At 47.8% G+C, this 23,393-nt stretch overlaps 1 protein-coding gene across 3 annotated transcripts in view; it reads right to left on the bottom strand.

Moving 5' to 3' along the window:
• LOC149351309 (band 7 protein AGAP004871-like) overlaps positions 1-23,393 on the bottom strand; it is a 196,364-nt gene that overhangs the window by 128,244 nt on the left and 44,727 nt on the right. Inside the window, exon 2 of one of the 3 annotated variants that reach the window (XM_089580629.1) lies at positions 15,328-15,447. The exons of the other annotated variants lie outside the window; for them this stretch is intronic. Coding sequence (XP_089436755.1) covers positions 15,328-15,447 — 120 coding nt within the window. The remainder of the gene's footprint in view (positions 1-15,327; positions 15,448-23,393) is intronic. 3 annotated transcript variants of the gene reach the window in all.

Below are 23,393 nucleotides of genomic sequence, written 5' to 3'. Positions count from 1 at the left end.
TGAACTGCCCTGGCCTGCCTAGCTATCTGTGGCGTCGCTTGCCCTGACACTACGCGTACATATTGGCCCTGCAGACGCGCCACGCAGTCCCCACTCTGCCTCCCACTGGTTCCCCCTCCCCACAAACGCCATTCCAGGGAGAGCGGGGTCGTGCCACCTGCTGTCCTCCAGCCAACACCATGGCCGCTCTTGGTAGACCTAGAGTGGCCCACAGCAGCCATGTGGTGGGTGACCAACATCCCGCGCCGAACTCCAATCTAAACCCACCCAATCAAACCAGCGACCAAGCCCTTGGTCATGCAATAAACGCTTTTTCTCTACCTTTCTCCTACTTGGAGAAAATGTGGTTGTCCGAAGGGAGTGGAACAAGCGCGATCGCTTTTCTCGCCTTCATAGTACCTTTTTTTCCCTTGTTTATGTTCGTCCCGGCGACGTCGTGCGCACATTTTATTGTCGTCGCCTTCATCGCCGCAATGAGCTCGGGTTTTTCGTGCGTGTCAGTCACCGCCACCAATTAGCATGCGAAGGCATGCCGGAGCTGAGACCGAACCGAGTCCACAGCCGTCAAGGCGTGAGAAGCGTCGCCGACGCACGGCAGTGCCGAAAAACAGAAGAATGATGCGCACGCAGCCTGGAATGTGAATCATCTTTTTGAGACGTCAGCAGTTTAAAAAACAAGTAATTAGGTTTGAAGAAAGAGCTACGGATCTAAAAACATGGTTGTCATTTCTTGAGCAAGGTATGATGCTGGGCGAATAGGTAGAGCATTCTTTTGCAACACAGCGCTGGCAGACAACGGACGAGAATGAAGACACACAGAACACACTCAATGCACTGAACTTGCACTTTTGATTTTTTTTTGTTATGCAGGTTTGCTCCGGTCTTCCCTTGATCTTGATTTTATGTCAGGATGTCCGTTGTTTGTTTTTCACGCTTTAGAAGAAAACATATAAATAAAGTTACCGCAAGAAATTTCTGACACTTCTTTAGAGTGCGTTTATTGCTCTATAAACAAGACCAGTGTCCCCGACAGCGTCTTGTCTACTTAAAGGTATTGTTCCATGCGTAGCATCTTTGGAAAAACTTGCCATGCCAGACTTCTAAGTTGGCGAGTTGTTTGGGGTTGGCTACCTGTCCGCGTGTCTTCGGATGATACTGACCTGGTGCTAAACTTTATAAAAAATTAAAGGTGAAAGGTGCGCTGGGGACACCAAGCTCACTGAAAGCACAAGGATGAATGAAGAAGACAAATAAGAGCTTACAAAACAAGATACAAGTATTCATTCGTCCTTACGTTTTCTGCGCGCTTGGTGTCACGCATAGGTTACCAGCTAGCCAAGACCTACACCTTGAAGCCAGAAGTTTTTAGGCCATTCGCCGAAGGCTGTACAGGCGGCCGACTGACGAATTTATTGAAGCTTAACGATCGGTAGATAAGCGTGCAGTAAAGATGCCACGAAAACCATTGGCTCTTCGCTAATCACACACCCCTCTTATCCATATATGACTAGCTATTTTAACTAGCAGCAAGTATATCGTTCTTGTGTGTGTGTGTTATGAAAACTAGTTGAATTTTTGCCTTGCTACAATACAATGAACAGTATTAGAACAGGACCGCAATGGCAAGACTAGAAGCACTAGAAGGCAGACCTCTCCTTTATTCATTAAAGTTTCTCTCTCTCTCTTTCTCTCTCTTTTTCATTTACCAGGCTTTTGGCAACAGAGCTATTATTTAAATCAAGTAACTCAAAAGTTAAAATCGCCGCGATCCAAATGTATCAATCTACTTAAACTATACGACGAGGGTTTATAAATTCAACGTTGTTTTGTTAACATCTTCAGATACCTGATTCACGCTCAGTGAAATGAATACAGGAAAGATATTTTGGAGTGTTGTGATGCGACCTGACGGGCGAAGTGGAAAAAATTTTAGAGAAAGCAGCATCCATAACTCATGGCCCTTATCGACACAGCAACATGTCGCCCTGACTGCTGTTTGTAATGCTGTTGGCTGTGCTGTTGGCACAGACACCAGTTCTAACTCGTTGCAGAATTTTAATCAAAAATTAAACTCTAAAGGAGTACAAATTTCCAGCAGATGCATCTTTGAATAAAAGGGATGCCCAGAACAATGATTTTTACACGTTAGTAAATGACCTGGTCACCATAAACTTGACGATCTACATCAGCTAATGGAGTCGAAAAGAGCATATAGAACGCTTCAAGAAGCATATCAGCAGTAGATTTAGAGCTTAAGCTTTGGAAATTTCAGAACAACCCCACCATCGCTTGACACTTCTACAGACATACCTTGGAGCTGCTATTTTTAAAAAAAAAAAGGCATGGCGAGGAAAGTTGCCCGCGTTCTTCCATCCAAACGCAAACGCTTCTTCGTTTCAGAACGAACTTCACTTCGCTGGCGGTGGAGTCGGGAGCAGCGCTCGCATCTCCGAGTCCCTGCCTGCGGTGTAACCGCGGCGCCAAATGGGAGAAGTTAGCCTCGTTTCCGGCATCGCTCTTCGAGATGTTTACGGAGACGAAACAAAAGAACAACTCCTAGGCGCGCGCCCCTCTAAAACTCATCCGCGAGACGAATGATTGCGCATCAGAAGCAGACGACAGACGGCAGAGAACAAAAGATTAAAAAGTGCATCGACGAACCGCCGCAATATTCTCGTGCTCCAGAAACGCAAGCCAAGGACGGAAAACTCAGAGGAGGAGAAGGAGGAGGCATGATCGTTGTTCATAAATCGAGGGATTCTTTCTAACGACAGTCCATAAATCGAGAATTCGTGCGGAGGGCAGCGCGGAGGGCACAACAGAACGCGGTGTCCCCGAGGACCATTCATCACCGGCACGCCGAGTCGTCCCGGCTTGTCGGCCCTGGACAGGAAGCGGCCCCCTCCGCGTGTCAAGCGCCGGGCTCCGGATAACGCCCATAATGGCCTACTAAAGAGCCCCCCTGTGTCCAGCGCCGCCTGGCCACCCTGTCGTGACGGCCGAAATTGTGCGTGAACCGCGCTGGACGAGGCACGCCAGGCCCGCGGCTCTGCCGCCCAAGACGGCGCCAATCGGAGTTCACCGTGCACTGCTACACTGGGAACGCGTAATTTGCAACTGTGCGCTCGCGCTGCGCCGTCTTTGTGGTCAGAGCGTCCAACGGGCGCAAGCAGCGAGCCGGTGGCTTGACCGCCAAGTTAGTGCAGTGTCACCGCTATGTCTTGTTTCGCGCCAGAGTGTGGGAGAGATGTCTTTCTCAATGGTTCTCGCTCCTTTCGCACAAAACGGTTGCGGTGTGCAGCCAAAGCCCACGATTGACCTTCCCGGATAAAACGTAGCAGGATGCTTTTTTATTTCATTCGGCCCTTCTTGTCTTCACTAACATGGAAGGCTTTGTCACGACTAATTTATGAGAATTAATGGCCTAATTTATTCTATCAGCGCCAACACAAATATGACAGGTGAGATATTTTTGTTGGAAGCTGGAAGATTTAGCGCCTCGACACGACACTGGCGAAATCAAGGTGCAGAGCCGACACCACAAGCGTCGCCAGATGTTACACTTAGTAAATAACGTGAACTACGAGCCTAGCGTCTTTTATCTCGGCGTCACGTCGCATCCACATGCAAGCTTGGCTCCGGCCGAAAAGCTGACGAAAAGGTTCGCCGACAAGACGCCCCCTTCGCCGGACAAAGGTGAGAGGACAGGTACCCCACGCACCTTGTCTCCCACCCGGAGATTTCATCTCTCACGGGCGCCTCAGAAAACCGTGTCGCCTGATCCCAAAGAAGAGCAATCCTATTAGTCTCCGGGCCACGCGCTGCCTTGTTCCAGGTTACGCAACGCGGAACCGTCCGCAAAAAGCGAAAGGTGCTGCGTTGCTCCTTCAGCAGCGCCGCTAACTTCTCAGCCCCACCCCGTTCTCTCAGAGGCAGTGTGACGGCAGACTTGGAAGACGCCTTCTCCAGCCGCTTTGTGTTTGTTTGAATCGGTCGATGGGCGCAGTTGCAGAGGCGGCCCTCAGCACGCGCGAGCGTCGCGTAATCACTAATCCAATTGGGGAGTAATCCCCAATGTTCCTTCGGGAACCACGCCTTATCAGGGACGCTCAGGCACTGTGTCCCAACGCCTGCTCGAAACAAATGCTCCTACCCAGCTGTGTGCCGGTTTGCCTTAGCGCCTGTGTTGTCCACAGCTACCCCCCTCACCCCCGCTTCTCCTCCAAGATGCAATCCGGAAAACAATGAGACTTGAAGCCAATACTGAGCGCCATCCCTGCTGCAGCCGCCCTGTTACGCGCGGCTGACTCCGGCCATCTTCTGGCTTTCTTGTTAGGCTCGTGCTTTATCCGGCGCTTTGTTTGTCCCATTCACAAGTACCGGAGCGCGAAAGGCTGTCCAGTGCGCGGACGCATCTTTGGGTGCGTCGCTTCCAAGCGGGCGCATTCACCCCGAGGCAGCAGCTGCCGGAGACAAAGCAGGGGAGGCAGTTACGTGTGTCCATCGAGACCGCCGATGACAGCCGTGCTGCTTATCTGCCAGCCGGGAGGAGGCAATAATCAAAGCACAAAGGCGATCGACTTTTTTGCTTGCGAGAAGCATGTGGTGGCAGGGATAGGAGAACGAACGCCCTTGAGGACGTGCGCCGACAAAATCAATCCGTAACCGCGCCTCGCTGCGAACAAATTTCAGGTGGCGAAGCGGACGCACCAACAAGAGCCGCGGGAGACAGCGGCAGCAGAGGAGCGGAAGAGCGCGGAGGAAACAAACGCGGCCCGGGAAGGACAGCGACACAAACCGCACCGCCGCGAACTAGACAATGCAACGAGCCGAGCAGGGGGCGCAGCAGTCTCTCAAGGCAGGAGCCAGAAAACTAGGTAATCATAGAACATGTAGAAGAGCAGCGGAGTGGGGGGGGGGGGGGGTGGGGGAGGGGGGAATCAAGCGGCGAGCCAGGACGAAAACAGCGCGAAGAAGAGAGGCCGGGCTCCGAATCACAGGGCCAGAAGCAAAAGCCACGGTTTCCGAAGGTGGCTGCAAGAACCGGGGTGCGACCCTACAGCCGCTCCTCGCTTCGAGGCGTGCGATAAATCTGCGGGGACGTTCTTTTGTTTCGAGCTTTTGGCGCGGTCGGCGAGGGGGGTTGCTCTTGTTTGCCACTGCGCGCTTGATTCGAGGCCCCCTTGCTCGGCGGCCGACCCCTCGAGGAAAAACAAGCATCGACGGCCGCCGAGAGAAGAGGCTGGGTTCCTGGAACATGGTCATGGCACAAGACGGAATTGCCCAGGCCGGCTCGAGGAGGCGTCGGGAAAGATTACAAATAAAACATGGAGGCCGCGCGCGTGAAGCAACTGCCCGTGAAACAAAGCAAAAGGCGCGATATAGACAGGCGCGCGGATATAAATCCATATCGAGCGTTTCCAGGCACGCTTAGGCGTGAAAGGAAGGCAAACCGGAGAACGAGGCTCATTGCCATCTGTTGCTGGATGAAGGCACTCGGCGCCTCCAGTCTCTAGGGCCGCGCCTCTCTCGCCGCGCGCTTTGAAGCGCACGCCGCGAAAAGCGCGCGTTCGTCGAGTGCGCATAAGCAGGTGCTGAGGGGTTCGAGCGCACGAGGCCGTGGCACCGGGATCGGTACTGGGCGCCGCTTAAAAGGGGCACTCCTTTACCGTCTTTTTTCCGCGCGCTTTCGTGGCCAACGCGTCTGCCTAGCGCTGCAGTGGCGGCGCTGTGCTCAAAGCCATCTCAACGATTTATGTGGCGGGAAACTGCGCCAAAATATTCCTTTGTAACATACAACTCGCGCTTTCGCGAGCTATGCTCGTTTCATTTTAGAATTGAGTTCTGTTTATGCTTTCAGTGGCAAGCATAGCAAAAAATAAAGAAAGCTACTACACGCGGAACGCGCTAAAGACAAACAGGGGCAATGATCACATTAAGAAATTTGGAAACCGGACACAGTAGTAATTCTTCCGCCTCTGACAAATGTTTCCTACAAACACGTTTCAGTGGCTTTTATTCGTCATTCATTCGCGTGGCAGATAAGTGATTTTTTCCAAAACAAACATGTCCAGTTTCGAGCTCCCGTTACCGGCACTGGGGTATAGTTCTTCTCGACGAAAGGCATTATCTTTAATGGAGCGGTCAAGACCGACTAACGGAGACCACAAACGCGCCGCTCACATTGCTCGTCGTACAGACAAAAGAGAGCCCTCTCGACAACCGGCAGTGTGTAAAGCCTGTCGTCTCGTGACAACAATTTTCAGGCGTACTTTAAAAACGACTCCCCGGAGAAGGCGGTGTCAGTCCCCCTAAGCTCCCGGCGTACAAAATCCCAAACTGCGCCGCGGCCATTCGACGAGCTACCAAAGGTAATAATGGTTTCGACAGCCAACCAAGCACGGTGCCTAGTGGAGCGTCAAAGCGGTCCGTCTCCGCGCCGCTTTCCGCTTCTGCGGCCGCATCCTCTGGGACTCCTCGGTGGGGCCACCGTCCTCTCAGCGCCTCTGCAGATTTATTTTGTCTTTACGCCGCTTCATTGCTCAGTGTTATCATTTTGTTGCTCCCATCCGGGTCCGCAAAACTGGGTTGGAAAACATCTCGAAGAAATTCTGCCAAGCAGGCGGCCATTAGAAGGCCAGGGGAGCGCATCGCTTCGAACTGTCAGCTGGGCACTGTCACCGCTGCCAGTGATATGCTTCAGAGAAGCCGAGTTGCTTTGGGTTTCTTTTTTTTTTCCCCAGTAGGGTTGCAGGTTTTTCCCGCTAAAATCAGGACCGCGCGCATGTCTGATTCGCTGTTGGTTTGTGAGAGTTCGGGAACGATCGTTTCCATGGGACAGCGGTTATACTACCCATCTGTTTCCTTTTTTTTTTTCATGCAGGCTTTTTTCTTTACAGTGAGTAAGCAGAGGTTAAATATACCACAACAGTGCAAGCTTTAGTCGGGGTGAAGGCCTTTGCACTGATTTGTTTCATACGAGTAAGAATTATTCATACTTAAGTTGGCCGATGTAGAGCCGCATGTAGAGCCCCTTTCACACTTAGACGGAAACTGGAAGCGCGTAACGACAGCGCTTTGCGAAGCGCTGCTGCCGACAACCGGAGATCATGGGCTGCATAATGCGCATGCGTGGATAAAGTAGCCGGCCGGGCTTAATGCGCATGTGCCTTTACCGTCGGTTCTCGCAGGCTGTCGGCAGTAGCGTTTCGCAAAGCACGGTAATCGCACGCTTCCAGTTTGCCACTAAGTGCTAAACGGGCTGTACACCATCGTAAGTAAGGCGTATATTCTGTAGCTTTAATTAGTCAGGGCAAGTAGTTCCCAACTATCATCATTCTTTATCATACAGCCTCGGAAAGTGCATTGAAAATTTACATACTGTTGTAACCGTTATAACTGTACAGCCTTTGTTCCTGGAGAGTCTCCCGCCTAGCCTTCCTATTCAAGTAATTTAAGGGTCTCAATATCTAAGCTTTTCATGCGGAGACATATTTGCACTGGTGTGTTCCGAGACAAACCTCAAGCTACTTCGACTGAATAAGTATAAATGATTTTCCTCATTACGTTTCCGCAGTGCACTCTCTATATCCGCGCACGTCGCGTATGTACTGTTCACTTGTTTTTATCTGCGATGGCTATTTGAAGATATGGTAAAGAGGCATTTTTCTTTTAGATTCCTCCTCATACGATTACTTTTTAAAGACTAATGCTCGTGAGATACAAGCTGAAACCTGTGGAGGCGACCTGTATTACTATAAGTTCCATACTGTCATGCTAGAAACGGATTATCGTCAGGTACGTTGAAGGGTCATTATCTAAAGAGAAGAAAAGTTCTTCACTACAAGCGCAATCAATTAATTCGGGGTTGAGCTCCGCAAGCCCATTAGCTGACGCAGCAGACACCTCTGTGCGCAGGATACCACCACTTGCGCAACTGTTCCCTACGCTTTCTCTGCCTCGTCCCTTTATCCAATGTATTCACTTGATGGAGAAGTAGGCACCTTTTCGTGTATGCGCAAGGCGGGGCTCAGAGCGCCGCCGACAGCTGCTTGTGGGGACGTTTCCTCGCACAGAGCAACCGATGAGGTTCGTCTTTAGCTGAAACTGGCATCTCTTCTGTTGCTGCAACTTTTCTCGTTGCTTACGGATAAAAAATTAATTATACAACATTTTATGATGACTGATAAGCGTCCTCCACTTTTTTTCAACATTAAGAGCCCCTGAAAAAACAAACTTGAATGCATGTCCAGGATAGCACAAGCTCGCCGCTTCATTTACATTTTTGTACAATTAAGCAAACACTGTGCATTAGATCGATCCAATTACTTATAAACCGATAAATTTTTTTCGACCGATCATATAAGTTTTGATAAGTGTCTAGAAAAATTTGGGGAATACTCCCAACCGCCTTCAAGGGTATGATGCTACAGTGATTCCTCTTGCCCACCCAGACATGGACATTGTTCCTTTTTACAACCACAATCATGTGAAAGACCATACGACATACGTATAAAGCCCTGTATTAACCAAGCCTTGCGTGGAGTAGCTTGAGCGTGTGTGAGCGTGTATGAACCTCGCAACCCGGGGTTCATATTTCCGATGCGCCGCTGGTTTGTCTGGCGACATCTGTGGGAGCCATTTTCGACCAGTCTGGATTTTTCGTAACACCAACGGCAACTCCGACGGAAACGCCTTCACTATGGCTTTTCTGTGACCCGGGACAGTTGCACATTCGTGTGAAACGGCGGCTCAGTTTTGAAAGTTGCCTGCATAATAAACACTTCTAATGAATATTTAATGCCGAAAGCTGAAAACTACAGATGCTGAAAATAAGTATCGCCTTCAGCTGCTCGAAACAAAAACAACGAAGCAGCTATGCCATAGCTGGCAAGAGTAAAAATGCCGTAGAATGTGTTCCATGCATGTGCAGTAAAGGGCATTGCTTTTCCAGGTCAGCCCAAGCAGTCATGCCAGGTCACCGGTCGCAGCTCCCTATGCGTGGACACACACAGGTATTCAAGCGCGCGTTCGCTATCTCTCCATCCTCCGCACCATCCGGATTCCTTTCTGCTGAGCTGGCTTGTTTGTTCATCACAGCTTTGCAGGCGAACCAGTTCATCCTCTTTAGCATCCAACCTGCTTGGACAAGATTTTCAAGGTCACGCTCTCCATCCCAACACCCTTCTCCCCTTCACCGGAGCTTCCTCTTCGGAGTGAAGGCCCAACCCCGCCATTGATGAACGCTTTGCCCAGACGAAGACAAATCATCTTGTCGAGTAAGCTCACTGAGGCTCCCCCCTCCCTTGTTCACCTTGTCTTGTCAAGGAACCAATCTACCTGCCCTCCCTGGTCACCGAAACCTAGTTAACTTTCAACCAAGATCCTAATTCCACGTGTAAGTCGGTGTCTGTACAAAGCAGTGCCATCTCTGCACTTGAATCAGCAAACTCTGTCATCAAGTGCGCTGTATTTCTTGGCACGAGAATCCCAATACGCATTCAAGCAAACCAGACAGAGGTAGGGAAACGAAAGCCGCTGAGCTAATTCCAACTGAGGCCCACTTTGGTCCTTTCTGCGCTTCTGCAAACTGCGATCGCCGCTACTCTTCGTTCGTGTGATGCAAGCAGGTCCCGCCTCAGGAACAACGAATGTCGCAGTGTTTGAGCAGATACAGGGGAAGAAAAAGAAAGAAAGAAGACGGCCTGTAACGTTGGCTGGGTCAGCTGTGTCGGCGTTTCCTTTGTCAGGCGAAAAACGGCAAAAAAGACAAGCAAAAGCGAGGCCACCAATTTTTCGCCAGGCTGCCGAGCAACTGAGAGAAATCTGGCCAACTTTCTAACAAGGTGGGGGCCTTTGGCGGCGCATTTTGCAACGCCGGCGCTTGACCGCACTCTTCACCTTCACTTTGCCGAGTCAGTCGTTCGCAGCGTTTGTCAACGCTGCTGTGCGCGACTCAAAGGGCCCCGGAAGGAAGGTGCCTGTCGGCGAAGAGTTTGCCGCCTGCGGCCAAGTGCGTTCAATTGACAACACAAACACGCCGACGACGGCGACTTATTTGAACTGCTTGCTCCCGACGAGGAACAGGAAGCGGCCGAGATGCTAGGCCAAAAACCGCAACCCAATTGCTTTATCAGCAAAAGAACACAACCCTACGATATTCCCCCTCGAGGGTAATTCAGTTTTCGCCTTTTTTTTTTTTTGCACGTAGCAGAATAAAGGCACGCAGTTACATACGCGACGAGTGCTCCGGCTTTGCAGGTATCCCTATTTAGAGTACTTAAAAAAAAAGGCCACACTCGCGCACAGGCAGGCAGGTGTGCTGCCAGGACACAATTCGTTTATCCATTGGCATCCTTGAGCTGCATTAGGGCTCTCTCCTGCTTATTTGCCCAGAGTTGCGCCGAGGGACTGCAACGCTGATAATAGTAAATAATAAAGTTGTTTCGCATGCATTTTCAACAAAAGGTGACAGGGACAAATTTAAGGGCAACTATGCTTTTTAGGGGGATAGGAGGGGAGGCTTATATGAACAGTGCCTTTTTTTTTTTGCTGTATAAGCAAAAAAAGAGAGACATCCTTCAAGAGATGGCTTTGAAACAGGCGTGACATTGTGTTCGTTCATTGTAGCAAAACAAACCAAATAAATAATTATCTTGCGCCGTCACTGCTACCAAGTTAGTCACAGAAAGATAGTACGTTTTTGTGAAACAGTGTACGAACCTCGATTCATAACAGCCAGCCAACGCATCATATTTATTGGATAAATTCCCATAAACAATCCTTTGTATTAATGCAACTTTCTGAACATAGCAAGCGAAAGGGTTGGTGATATATATTTTTTTTAATGTCATGTGCTTCGCAGCTGAATAAGAAGGGTAGGAAGGAAAGGCATAAAAAAGATGTCCGCTGCTTTGCTACTATTTCATACTGCCACCATACTCATGAACTGTTTGTTCCGTTAAAGTAAGTTAGTATACAGCAAATTTACAGTTGCTGTCTTTTGTGCTTATAGCACCTTTCAAGCGTATGCTACCAAGAGCTCCTAAATAAATTGGTACTCTTACAGTGCAAACTCACACACATCCCACCAAGTAATCTGAGGAATGGTTTGTGCCGCGGCCGCGCACAAATTATCTTCGACAAGCAGAGGCGTAAAGCTTACTGCTTCTTTTGAATAAGTTGAAAACAGATTTTGCTGGTTACACTTCCGTAACCCGTACAGCATTGTGAGACATATTTGTTGCTAAGCAGTTTTCATAACTGCTAAGGTCATAAGGTCATAAGGTCATAAGGTCGTGTTAATGATTATATGGACTGCCTGTGTAATGCTGTTTGCCTTGTCTCCTAGATCTTAATGTACAAAACTTTATAGTTTTAATGACATGACATACGTTTATACAGCAGTTTTATATTTATTCACTTTCTTCTTTTGCTTTTTTAGCATAAACTGTGTTGATGACCAGAGTGCATGTACCTTATTGCTTCCATTTCTCACTTGCATTTCAACCATTTTTTTTTAATTCCTTGTACTGTGAACGTACTCTCGCTGTTGGCAAAATGGTCCTCGTGCCTAGTCAAGCTGTGGTCACAGCTTTTTGTCATGGAGGCTATCAACATTGTACCAGTGTTTGATCAAAACCTGATTTGATTTGATAGGTTCGGTCAAAACATATGTTTTCGCTTCTTTTATGCTGTATCGCTAGGATGTTTTAAAATCACTAAATACAATGTTTTCTTTAATGACGGGAGAGCATTGCTTGAAAGGACGTTGCAAAATTAAAGGTACATGCTGACCTTTTAAGTGACGTACCTTATCTTGCCGATATCATATACCAGACAGATTAGGGAAGAATCGGGGCTACGTTTTTCGGCGTACCAGATAGACGCAACCAGAAAGAGTGCGCACTGAGTGCTAACCTTGTTTATTATGCTTCAGCATTCTCACTACATTCCATGCTTCCAAGACTTGCGCCAACAGCAATGGAAAGAAATTATTCGTTTTTATGGGAACACTATGCGGGACCTTACCCCTTAAATGAATGCTTATTAGGAAGTCATAGCATACAGCGATCGGCTGCCATGATCCGCTTTGGCGGGCCGCCAGTGCGCATGCACTGATTGGTCCCGATGCGGCAGGAGTGCGCGCGGTTCGCCGACACCTGGCGCCATCTGGCGCCCTCAGGGCGACCTGCGCATGCGCGTTAGCGCCCCGCGATAGCGGATTACAGTAGCTGTTTGTAGATCACGCTGTTATGACTCTCTCTTAAACTAGAGCTACCTCGAACAATTTATGGCGCTATCATTGCTAATATCATGTTTTATTCAAATACTACAGCCTGAAAACAAGTAACAACACAAAAAAATACATCAAGCAGATTTTTGTTCGCTGGAATGAACACTAAAGCAAGGGATTAACGTTTCTGTAACATCTGCAATCGCAAATATTATGACATGGCGTGCTAGATAGTGGCTCAAAAGAATGCAGCATTATACAGCATCGAAGCTAACTGTCTGTCTTTAGCTGCCTATCCTTACCTGTGCAGGAGACCGTTCTTTTTCTTAGTGGGCCACTACTGGATTCCTTCGTTGCGTGCCTTGCGGTCAATTGTAATTACTGATAGAACACCGAAGCTGCGCAATAGACTCGATTTTCTGGTATTTTAATTGGTATAGGTTGCACGTTTATGTGCCACTAAACCAGTACGCCTCTTGTTTTCAGGGGGCGTGCGAAGGCGCGAAAAAATCAGCTTTTCCAAGGCTTGTCTATACTGTAGATTTTTAGTCAACTTTATCGTTTGTGAAGCGATGCGACAGAGTCTTGCTTGTTCTGCCTTTAAAAATCATGATCGCAGTGCTGTCCTCAAATCAACAGGAGAGGCCAAAATTGTGTGTGTGCGTGCGTCAACGACAGACAAACGCTCTCGTTCAATATATTTACAACTGGCTTCATCCGCTCCTGCCCGTAATGAAGATTAGAGGAGTGAATTACTGGCGAAAATATTGCCAAAAGAAGCACGACCTCTCCCAAGCCTTGCGTGGCTTGACAACGCTTTACACGTTGTTGACAGAGTGGAAGTATAAAGAGGAGGTAGCGGTACCTGAGACATGGTTTTACCTTCTTACGTACAGTCTAATAGGTGCCTAAATCGCCCCTGATTAAATCTTAGAAGTAGTCGTTCGTTGCAAAGTTGAGAAGTTGTGCTAATAACTCATTCGGGCAAGTGTAGAGAACTGGGCTTGTTGGTGAAAGTTTATACTTAAAACATCGCGAAGGATGGGACACGAAGAAGTAGTCTCCACAAGCGCTTGTGGTGCATCCTGCTGAGTGTACAGGCCTTCGCGCTGTTTTGAGTATAAACTCATTCGGAGGTCCTACACATGGATGTAGATATTTGTAGTATTCTCGGTAATAACGAGACCGTCGCAGCGCTGAATTATATGCACATGAAAGCTACAAGACTGTTTTGCTCTGGTTAAGGTTTCAGAGAAGTAACAAGCACGAACTTTATATAACCTTTAGTGTGATCAAACGAAAATATTACCTGGAGTAACTTTTCATCTGCTCGCTTTTAACACACCTAAAGTTAAATCTTTTCCATTTCGGTAACGCGTTTTTGATGTTAGAGACCTCACAACAAGGTCCATATTTTCAAACCTTTTAAACAGGCATGAATGTAGAATAGAAAGCAACCGCTTAAGCAAATAGAGTAAAAAATTCATACACTTAACAAAACGGAATATATTTCTCTTTCTTAAAGTGAAAGCTGCGACAGACAACGCAAAAAAAAATTCGTTGTGCTAAGAGGGGCTGCGAACTCTGGTTTTCAGCCACGTCAGTAGTTAACAACGTTGTTAACATTTTCGTTTTATAAAAGATACATACGACACGAACATGAGGACAACAGTCCAAAGAAGCGATGAAGAACAGAAGCATTTTATCCAGAAGCATTTTTTTTATTATGCCATTAAAGAAATCGCAGGTCATCTTCTGAAACGAAGCGCTGCACCGGGTGCCCTTGGTTGCAATTGGCTGATCACTCGCAGGGAAAAATGTGCGCCAGAAAAAGGCAGCGCGGATTCGTTCAGTTAAGGCCTGCCTTCGATAACAAAACTACGTTCATTGCCACGACTTATATACGCTGTTAAAGCGTTGTGATAAGTATTGTCCTTTGCAACTTGTCGATAGTCGACAGCATTACCTAACCGCTGCAGTACACATGGCTCACCAATAAAGGCCCAGAGAGAGACCTGGTTGTTCACTGCGAGCAAGCGTGCGGCCGTAACAGAATGTAGCATAACTATAAGCATGCTCCAGGAGGGCGCCGAGAACACACTTGGTGTTATGCCTACATTCCGTAAACAACCCGCTCGTAAGAATCCACGTGCGTCTGCTGACTGGCCAACCAGATGTCGACACATCGCTCGCCATAGAGCAAGTAAACGCGCAAGCGAGTGTGCAAGCTGGAACACAATAAGCCCAAGTACACCGCGGTACCCCTGCGATGACACTTTTCCAAGGCGGTACCTGTGCGTACGAAAAACTTGAGTGCAATTGCAAGCAGAAAGGTGGAAGTTACGCTTCTGAAAATCTGTAATGCTATAAAACCGAGCTGTGTACTTTCCATCATCGTTAGGAACGCGATTCTGAACGGCGCCACCAAGGACTGTATTTGATTGGGCACATTCTTTGATGGTAGCGCAGTTTGCATCGTTCTCTCCCTAATTAGTAAATATATCAGTTTAACCCTGCTAAGCCTGCATCCAGGGCAGTGATGCGGACTACGGTGAAATTGAGATCATGCTTTGGAAATCCTTTAAGTGAATGCCTATTTCAGGCGAAATATAGCGCACACTGAGCAAGTATAACTTTTGTGCTGTTAGCGCTGCCTATAGAAGGGGAGACACCTCTGTGACCTGCTAGCCCGCATTCCGCCTGCAGCCAATCACGGCGTTGCTGCTGTCTTTGCTGAACAATTTCTCACGCGGAAAAGATGATCTTCTAATAAGTTAGTTTAATTCTCACACGTGAACTGCGACCCTTGTCTTATGTCGCTCGCCGGTCAGTGCACACACTCCAGGCTTCCGTTCTGGGCAGTAACCATCGCGACCAGGTGAGGCGTGCGCGCTTCTTGCGTACGGGACTGCGTGTCCTTTTCTATGTAGCACGGACTATCACTGCACGCTGGTCGGCGCAGCATCGACCTGGCTCCTTCTCGTTTAACGCTTTGCAGAGCACCGCTTGCACCTTCCAACGAGCGGCGCGCACGCCACTGCTAACCTGGCAGCACTCTAGGACCTTTCGCCCCGGAACCGCCGAGTACTCACGGAGTTCGCGGGCGCGGTTCACAGCTCGGCCCAGTTGGGTTCGGGCCAAGCTGCGCAGGTTGCGGAACTTGAAGACCCGCCTCGCGCCGGCCACCCTGCGTCCTCCGCCTCCTTCGTCGCCTGGCGCCCCCGAAGAGAAGCACAGTGAGCAAGAGAGGAGGGGGGAAGCAGTCCGAAAGGTCATGCAGAAAAAGGAAGGGGGTGCACACTGACTCACCAGCCACAGACGAGAGACGTGCATTATTTTCTTCCCCTCACTTTGTAGAGCTCTCAATCAAAGAACGTTAGATTTTCTGTCTTGTTTTCCTTACGTCGTCATTATGCTGTGTTCGGTGCTCTGCAGTTCATCGCTTAAAAGTGCATACATTGTGTCGATTGCAAAGAAGAAAGGGATAGAAAACAGGCAGAGGTATAGCGGACGCAAGAGTGTCCACCTTACAAATGTTTGTTGGTTTGATTTGTGTATCAGAGGAGCAACTGCGCTGCAGAGAACATGAAAACATGGACAAACAGTGCCAGTCGGCTTGTTTCTGCTGCACCTCTTTGCACAATCCGAAATTTACTTTTAATGGCTACAATAATTGCATAAGGCGAGCATCGTGGCGTTGTCGATTTCCGTGAAACTGTTTTAATGAATCCTTACGACGTGATTTATCCACAGAACCAAAAAGTAGGACGGCAAATAGGCGACGGAGACGAAACGAGCAACGATACTCTGGTGTTGAAACATAAGGAAAGCGAGCTGAGACCACTGCTAAAATCGCGCGGCACCCATTGCCCCCATCACCCACATATGTATCCCCAATGTGCTGCCTGCCTGCCTACATTCTTTTCCGTCGGAAGTTCTACAGACTGTGAGTATTAGATTAATTCGGTTAGAAGCCGGTGCCTTGAACCGGAACGGCAAACGCGACGCTGTTTGTTCGAGAAATGAATCTGCGGACGAAGCTCTCCCGCACCGATTTCTCTCTTGTTCTTCCTGCACGCGATATGGCCGATCAATTACATCAGGATTTGCGCTCCTTCAGTTCCGAAGCACGTTGCGCGCAATACGAACAAGCAGCGGCGCGCGCAACCGCGGGGAGTTCGCCGTACCAAGCTTTCTCATAATCAGGACCAGAGCGAGTAATTTCATTTTCGGCCGCCACGGTCGCCGCGGCCACGCAGCTCGCTCCTCGCAATCGGACGGTTACGCCGTCAAGCGCCTCTTGTGTATTAGTAAACAAAAGAATATATTTGCTTTTTTTCTTTGTTTTGCCCCGCCTTTTGCATGCTTTCATCGCCATTTGCTCTCCTCCCTTGCAAACTGGATCAACCATAGCTACCCGCTTCACCGTTCCTATATAGCTTCAGGAATCCAGCAATAAACTAATCAAGCAACGTCAAGCAGCTATTACTCTACTTTTCTGTACTTTGTGAATGAAACTGGTCGCGTTTTTACATTTTAAATCAAAGTTACGGCGGTGTGAAGTTTCTCATGAGCAACTTCGGCAACTCAATATAGCCTCCTCTTACTTTTTCGTTTCTCGCCTGCCCCGTTTCATACACATGTGAGGAAAGTTTACGATAGCATACTTCTTCGCGCTGGTGCAAAACAATGGCACAAAAACTCCCGCTGCCGTCCCCGAGCGTTTAAACGCCGGTCTCAAGTGCTAAAATTTCGGAAATGTTCGGTCTTCGCTACCACCCCCTTCTTTCCGTTGTTTCTCCGGATTTCAGGGTGTCATATCGCCTGCGTTGCGTCTACTCCTCATGTTTTTCTTTTTTGTGTTCTGTTTATGTCGGAAAGGCCGCGCAAGGGAGGATGTCACATTTCCCGTGCCTGGTTTCCGCAATCTCAACCGCGAGCCCAGCGGATGTGAGCACCACTCGGCTGCCCCCCCCCCCCCCCCCCCCCCCCCCCTTTCTTCCTATCTTTTTTTTTTTCTTGCTTAATTATCGAAGTCTGCCCTCCCCTGCAACGACGCGGTGTCGAAAGTGTTGACCACCCCGCCCTCCGCACGCCTCCGTATCGTGACTCGACTCATCCTAATGGTGCAAGTTCTTGCTTTATCTGCGCTCTGTGGATTTCCTTTTTTGTTTTCGCCTCCTCCAACAGTCTGTCTTGCGGTCATTTAACTCGGCGTTCTCGGCATGTGTTTAATTATCTCCGTTATCGTAGCACCGCGGGGAAGCCAGAACTTTCGTGTTCGGAAGAAGGGGCCCAAAACAGCTGGTCGATCGACGATGCTGGGCGATGCTGGATATTACGCGCGGTGTACGCACAACGTTGAAGTAGTCAGGTTCTTGCTCTTGCACACGAATTTTTTTTTTCTGAGACCTTTGATGTCTCTGAAGCACTGAACTGGATGAGCAAAGCGTGCATCTCAAATGGAGCGAAAATTTTAAGAGGAGTTAACAGGCTGTCTTATTTGGTTCAGAAGAACAGCTTTCCGTGTCTCCCTTCTACCAGGCTTCGTCAGTTGTTTTTGTTTGTCTTTAAATTGCCGCTTCTACTTCTTCAGGTAGCCTTTATCAAAAATACGGAAATCGAAACAAAGTCTGACAAAGAATTACTTCTGGATATATACGGCGTTCGAAACAGTCCGTTGAATCACCGCCGGCTCCATTGCGGTTAAACATATTCAGTCGAGTACGACATTTTGGTGGGCATTAAGAAGGCGGAAATTATAACACAAACAATAAACCAAGACATAATCAATAGATGGCAGCTGCAACCTGTGTTCAATACTGGAATTGTCACACTTCCATGCTTGCTAAATGTAACGGCATTTTGTACACCTGGCCAATTCCTTAAAAATATCGCGTGACCGCCGAACAAATGGTGTGCAGCGGTGTATGACAGAGAGGCGGACAGACAGCATGCGCCTAAAATCTTGCCATTTACAGCCTGTTTTGCCTCTCCGCCTTATCACAGATCGCTGTACGGCCGTCTGTTCGACAGTGGTGTGATACTGTTAAAGAATTGACCGCGTGTATATTACAAAATAGAGTAAGCAACGGTTGCTGATGGCAGTATGGGGCACGCTGCTAGCCACGAAATGTAGCACGAACTACACGTGCCGCTTTGCTTCTGTAAAAGATCAAGGTTTCGCTAAGCATCGCTGCTACGCGAAACCAAGCCTAAATCAGTTCTTTCGGTAGAAACCACGGAATCTAAATTTCTCTCCACACCATGATGGGTCCAAATTTTTTGTTTATTGTCGGTAAACAGTAAAAAGAATGCTGAAATATGAAATATGCTCCGATTATATTTAAACTGCGCCCTTTAGACATACCCCTGCCGTGCAGTGCTTTAAATACGGCAAAACCAGTAGTTTTTCTAGGCGAGCTCTTTGGCGCAGTCCTCGTCAGTCTGTTTATCAGGCGGAAAAGAAGTTCGAGAACTAGTGGAAGGATTTTCGCCCTATGCTGACAAATTATGCTCATTGGGTGTTTTAAACCCTAGCATTGTTTTAATATGCAGCTATAGATAGTTCTTCGTGTCTACTTTAACGTATCGAATCATAATTTTTTTAACAGGGGCTTGTGACCACTGAGCATGCCTTCTGGCTTTTTACGCACAGGCGTGTCGTACTCTCTCAAACCTAAACACAAGCCCCCATAAGACCATTCAGCCTGTTTGCTCTCCCACTCGCAATCCGATCTTTAGTAAAAAAAACTCCGCCCCCCCCCCCCCCTCCCCCGGTCACAGCTCCAAGTGGAAATATAGCGCCTATAAAATTCCATTTTTTTGTGTCCAAAAACTCTCATTCGTGCACATCATAGCGTTTCAGAAGTTCTGGCGCCCTGCTGCTGATCACGACGTCAGAACTTCAATGCGTGGTCACGGAAGCCGCACTAAATTGTCAGGGCTAAAGGGGCTAAAGTGCCAATTCGAAGTGTGATAAGGTTTTTGCTCGCGTTAAAGAAAATATTCATCGAAATCACCCTGGAGCTCCTCATTGGGGCGCCCATCATCGCCCATAACGTAGTTTATGACAACATTATTAATTATTATCGTCTTTGTAGATATAGGTCGCCGCGATAGCTCAGTAGCTATGACACTTGGTTGCTGACCCGAAAGACGCGGGTTCGATCCCGGCCGTGGCGGTCGAGTTTTGGTGGGGACGAAATTGTAGAGACCCGTGTACTGTATGATGTTAGTGCACGTTAAAAAACCCCAGGTGGCCGAAATTTCCGGTGCCCTTCCCTACGGCGTCCCTCATAGCCTGGGTCGCTTTGGGACTTTGAACCCCCTTCAACCATAAACCATCTTTGTAGACATAACCTAGCGCATGTGTTCCGATACACCTCCATATATTCTGTAAGTACGGAGTTTTACAGCGATATTCTGTTAAGAATGATCTCAAATGATTATCTGGGTACTAATCACACGCACTTCGGTCAGCATGTCGCTTATTCGTGCGTCAACGAGGCCTATTTTGAAAGCACAGAAGATGATGCCTCCCTAAATGCGACATGCTTTGTAGTGCTGACTTTTAGAGAGACAGCACATTTATTTGCGCTACGTCTGGCATCGACAGGGCTGCGCGAACTTGCCGTATCGCCAGCACCGACCAATGGCTGCCTCAACTGACAGCATAAGCGGGAACGATTTCCCAAGAGCGTAACATACTCGTGCCAACGTCTTTACTTTTTTCGAGGTGCGCTCATACAGGCGCGAACGATGGAGGTCCTGAGATCCTTCCATGTCAAACGCACGAACCTCACGAATACATTTACGGAGGGACTCGTCTCTGCCGATATCCTTTACTGACAATTTCCCGCCTTGCTTTCGTTCTTTATTACTTTTTTCGCACCTCAATAGGAGGCCAAGAAGGAATAATATGCCACCATTTGTCAACAGCTCGAGACCGTAGTTTCTGAGCAAAGGTCGTTGATCTTTCTCTCTCGTGATCTGCTCTTGCTGCTTTTCTAAATGTTGAAGTATATGCGCTGAGAGGCGCGCTGCTCCTGAGGAGATGCTTCACGACCGGAGCGTCACAGCATAGCCAGAATTCGCGTCTTTCGATCGGCCTTAGCAGCGGGCTCAAAAGAGACAAATGTAAGAGGGACGCCTTTGTCTATATAGAGGGTATTTCCTTTTTTATCCGTCTCCCGGCAGGAACACGGAAAAGGCTTCTTAATATTAGATGCACGTTTTTCTCTGTTTCACCTTCGACAGCTCAAGTCCACGTTTCATTGAAAAGACACGGCTTTTGTCGTTAATCTTACTCCAGTTTCCCTACCCTCTTCCATGAGGGCAAACAGTGTGCCTTGTGTGTTGTTTAGGTGGAAGGTAATTACTTTCGGAATTCCTGACGAGTCCGCTCATTTTAATTCATTTGCTCTCAGGACGTTCGCCGTCTTTTTCGTTTACTGAGCATATATGAGCAGTTCTGCTCTTTTCACTGCCTGCATCATCTGGTATTCGTAGCAGCACCTACCGCAGTAACCGTGGAGAGGGTTCGGTGGTTCTTTTTGATACTTCAGGATACAAAGCGCGGATAACAAAATGATATAGAACAGTGCAAAGCGAAGCACCCGGTCTTAACACTGGAGCTCATGGCGTACCGTTTTCGCCAGTCAGCGGCCATACTGCTCACAAAGCAGTCTGTTACTTTATATTTTTTATGCAGTGGCACTAACCATGCTAGCCACTCATCTTCGCATTAAATGACTGTTTCGTAAATTATTTCAAAGCTGGTAGTAGCAGGAGGGTACAGATGCGGCTGGATCTTTCCTGTTTTATTTACTAAAAATCTGAATTATACGTAACCAGAGGTAACATAGGGTTTTTGAAGTATCTATACATCCGCGCATACAGATTTATACTAGCGTCGCTGACGGAGTCGTCATCATTTACGCTTTTTATCTTATCGTATTTTAACTGTCATTTTTACTCAATTTGCTTTTGAAGCCTGCGAGGCTTACTGGCACCGTAATGTCGACTGTCTCATCGGCATGCCTAATGACCAGAAGATGCTCTAGAAATGCGAACTGCGATTTCTGTATCGTAACACTAAAGACACGCGATGCGCTGCACACGTAGTCTGAGACCGAAGGAGAGGCTCAGAGAGAAACAGCAAATCGTAGCTCCTCGAAAGACGTCTGAGACAGCGTGCGGGCCCAGCTCGCCGCTGCGATATAACAGCTGCCTGCTAATGCACCAGGAGTATGCGGCGGCGTGCATGTGAGCGTACCGGTTTAATGACGGCCCGAGCGGGTGATGACATCTTAGCGACACGCGTGTTCCAACAAACCTGGCCACCCTCAGCTCCGGGCATTAGGATAAGGGAGTAGCATGTGTATTAACAGCAACGTGAGAATCAATGAAGACCTGAGCGCGGCCACGTTGCTGCGGCTGTAAGAGAAGCTCTTCAGTAATACCGCTCGAAGCATATCAGCGCTTAAATGTTATAGCATCCGCGGTGACAAAGGCCCAACGCGCGCGCGTAGTAATGTAAACTCTGAACACGCGTGTCGTTCGCACATATGCGTGCTGTTCCAGTGAACTGAGCAGCGACGCATACCAAGCATATCATGCGTCATCGCTACCGATTCAAACGTGAGCCAAATGGCCCACGACAACTCTTCTCTGAACTTAGAATTCGGGTCGCCAGTTGATGTGTATGCCGCGGTTCGATTTGTGCCACCAAGTGTTGCGATGAGAGCTTGTCGATCAAATAACAATGTTCAGATATTTTTCTACTTACGCTGATAACAGCGCATTTATTGAGTGATTTGAGCAGCATTCTGTGCGTGCAGCAGATCTGAGTCAGTATTTTTGTGGGAAAAGAAAGATGACTTGGGGTTGCAGCATTAGCATCGCGTCTTAAAGGACTATAGGTACCCAGTTTTTCCTTTTGTGTTTTCTTCTTTCAAATGATGCGTTAGACACTGGTACACATGGAGCACCCTGTGATATATTCGCCTACGATCGCTACATAATTTATTATTAGATTTTTTCTTGAAGCTCTTTCGGTTTCATGAACCGAGCGATGGCTGTGACGTGTAGTTGAACTTCAGGTCATGTGAGGCACAGAAAAAACGACAATACAACTGCTGATACGTCGTTTGTTGTAATTATAGCTCCTGAATCAGGCTGGTTTAGCTGCTGTAGTGACTTAAATATGCGTATCAGCGTTTATATTGAAGTTTTTCTATGCTTCACGTGATCTAAAGCTCAACTGCAGGCCACTGCTATCGTAAATGCTGAAAAAGAAACAGTATGAGAGAAGAAAACCAATCATATAATATTTAGCGGTCGTAGGCGAATACCACGCGGTAATCCATATATTCTAGTGTCTAACACATCATTTTAAACAAAACGCATGCAGTAAAATTAGGTGTCTATAGTCATTTAACAGTCTGCGAGCTACCCCTTCGAAGAAAAAAAATAAGACACTTGCTTAATTGCGTAGTTATTAATCTGTTCGCCCTAACGCAGTTAAAACATGCTTTGCCACAACGTTAGCCTTTGTGTGGCGAAGAGACATTTACAAGCGACTTCTTGGCGTTTGTTTTTCTGAAGAAAGGGAGGAACCGCTAAATAGGTCTTCATGGATTGTAGAACATGTTCAATATACCTTAATTGACTTTTACATATTGTCTCTTAATGCAAGTGGCTAATAGACAGAGCACACACTGCATGCAGAGCGTCTTAAGTTATTATACCTATTTATTTGGTTTGTGCACTGTACATGGTCCAAATAGAGCAGATATTGCTCATAATGTAAATAGGGCAAATATTGCGGCTAGTATACTCCAGTTGCTTTCTGAAGTCGCCCCTATAAAATAAATTTATTTGTTTATTTTGTTAGCGCCAAGTTTTTGGAATTCTCACCTTATTCCTGCAGTCATCCTCTCTATTTATTTAACAGACATTTCTCTCTCCCCATCTCGTTGCCAACGCAGATGCTTAATCTTATTGCTGTGAGGATGTTTAAAATTATCACAAGGAACAGAATAGCATGCTTGTAAATTAATGCGAGCCGCACAAATACTAGTGGCATCAACCACGTGAGCAAGGTTACTCCTCGCTCTTATATCCTACAAAAAATATAGGCTGCACGTCTACCCCA

The sequence above is a fragment of the Amblyomma mixtum genome, chromosome 3, assembly GCF_055824585.1.
Source record: "Amblyomma mixtum isolate Tamu chromosome 3, ASM5582458v1, whole genome shotgun sequence".
NCBI classification, from domain to species: domain Eukaryota; kingdom Metazoa; phylum Arthropoda; class Arachnida; order Ixodida; family Ixodidae; genus Amblyomma; species Amblyomma mixtum.
Note: the sequence above shows the minus strand (reverse complement) of the source record. Positions and strands in the feature narration are given on the sequence as shown.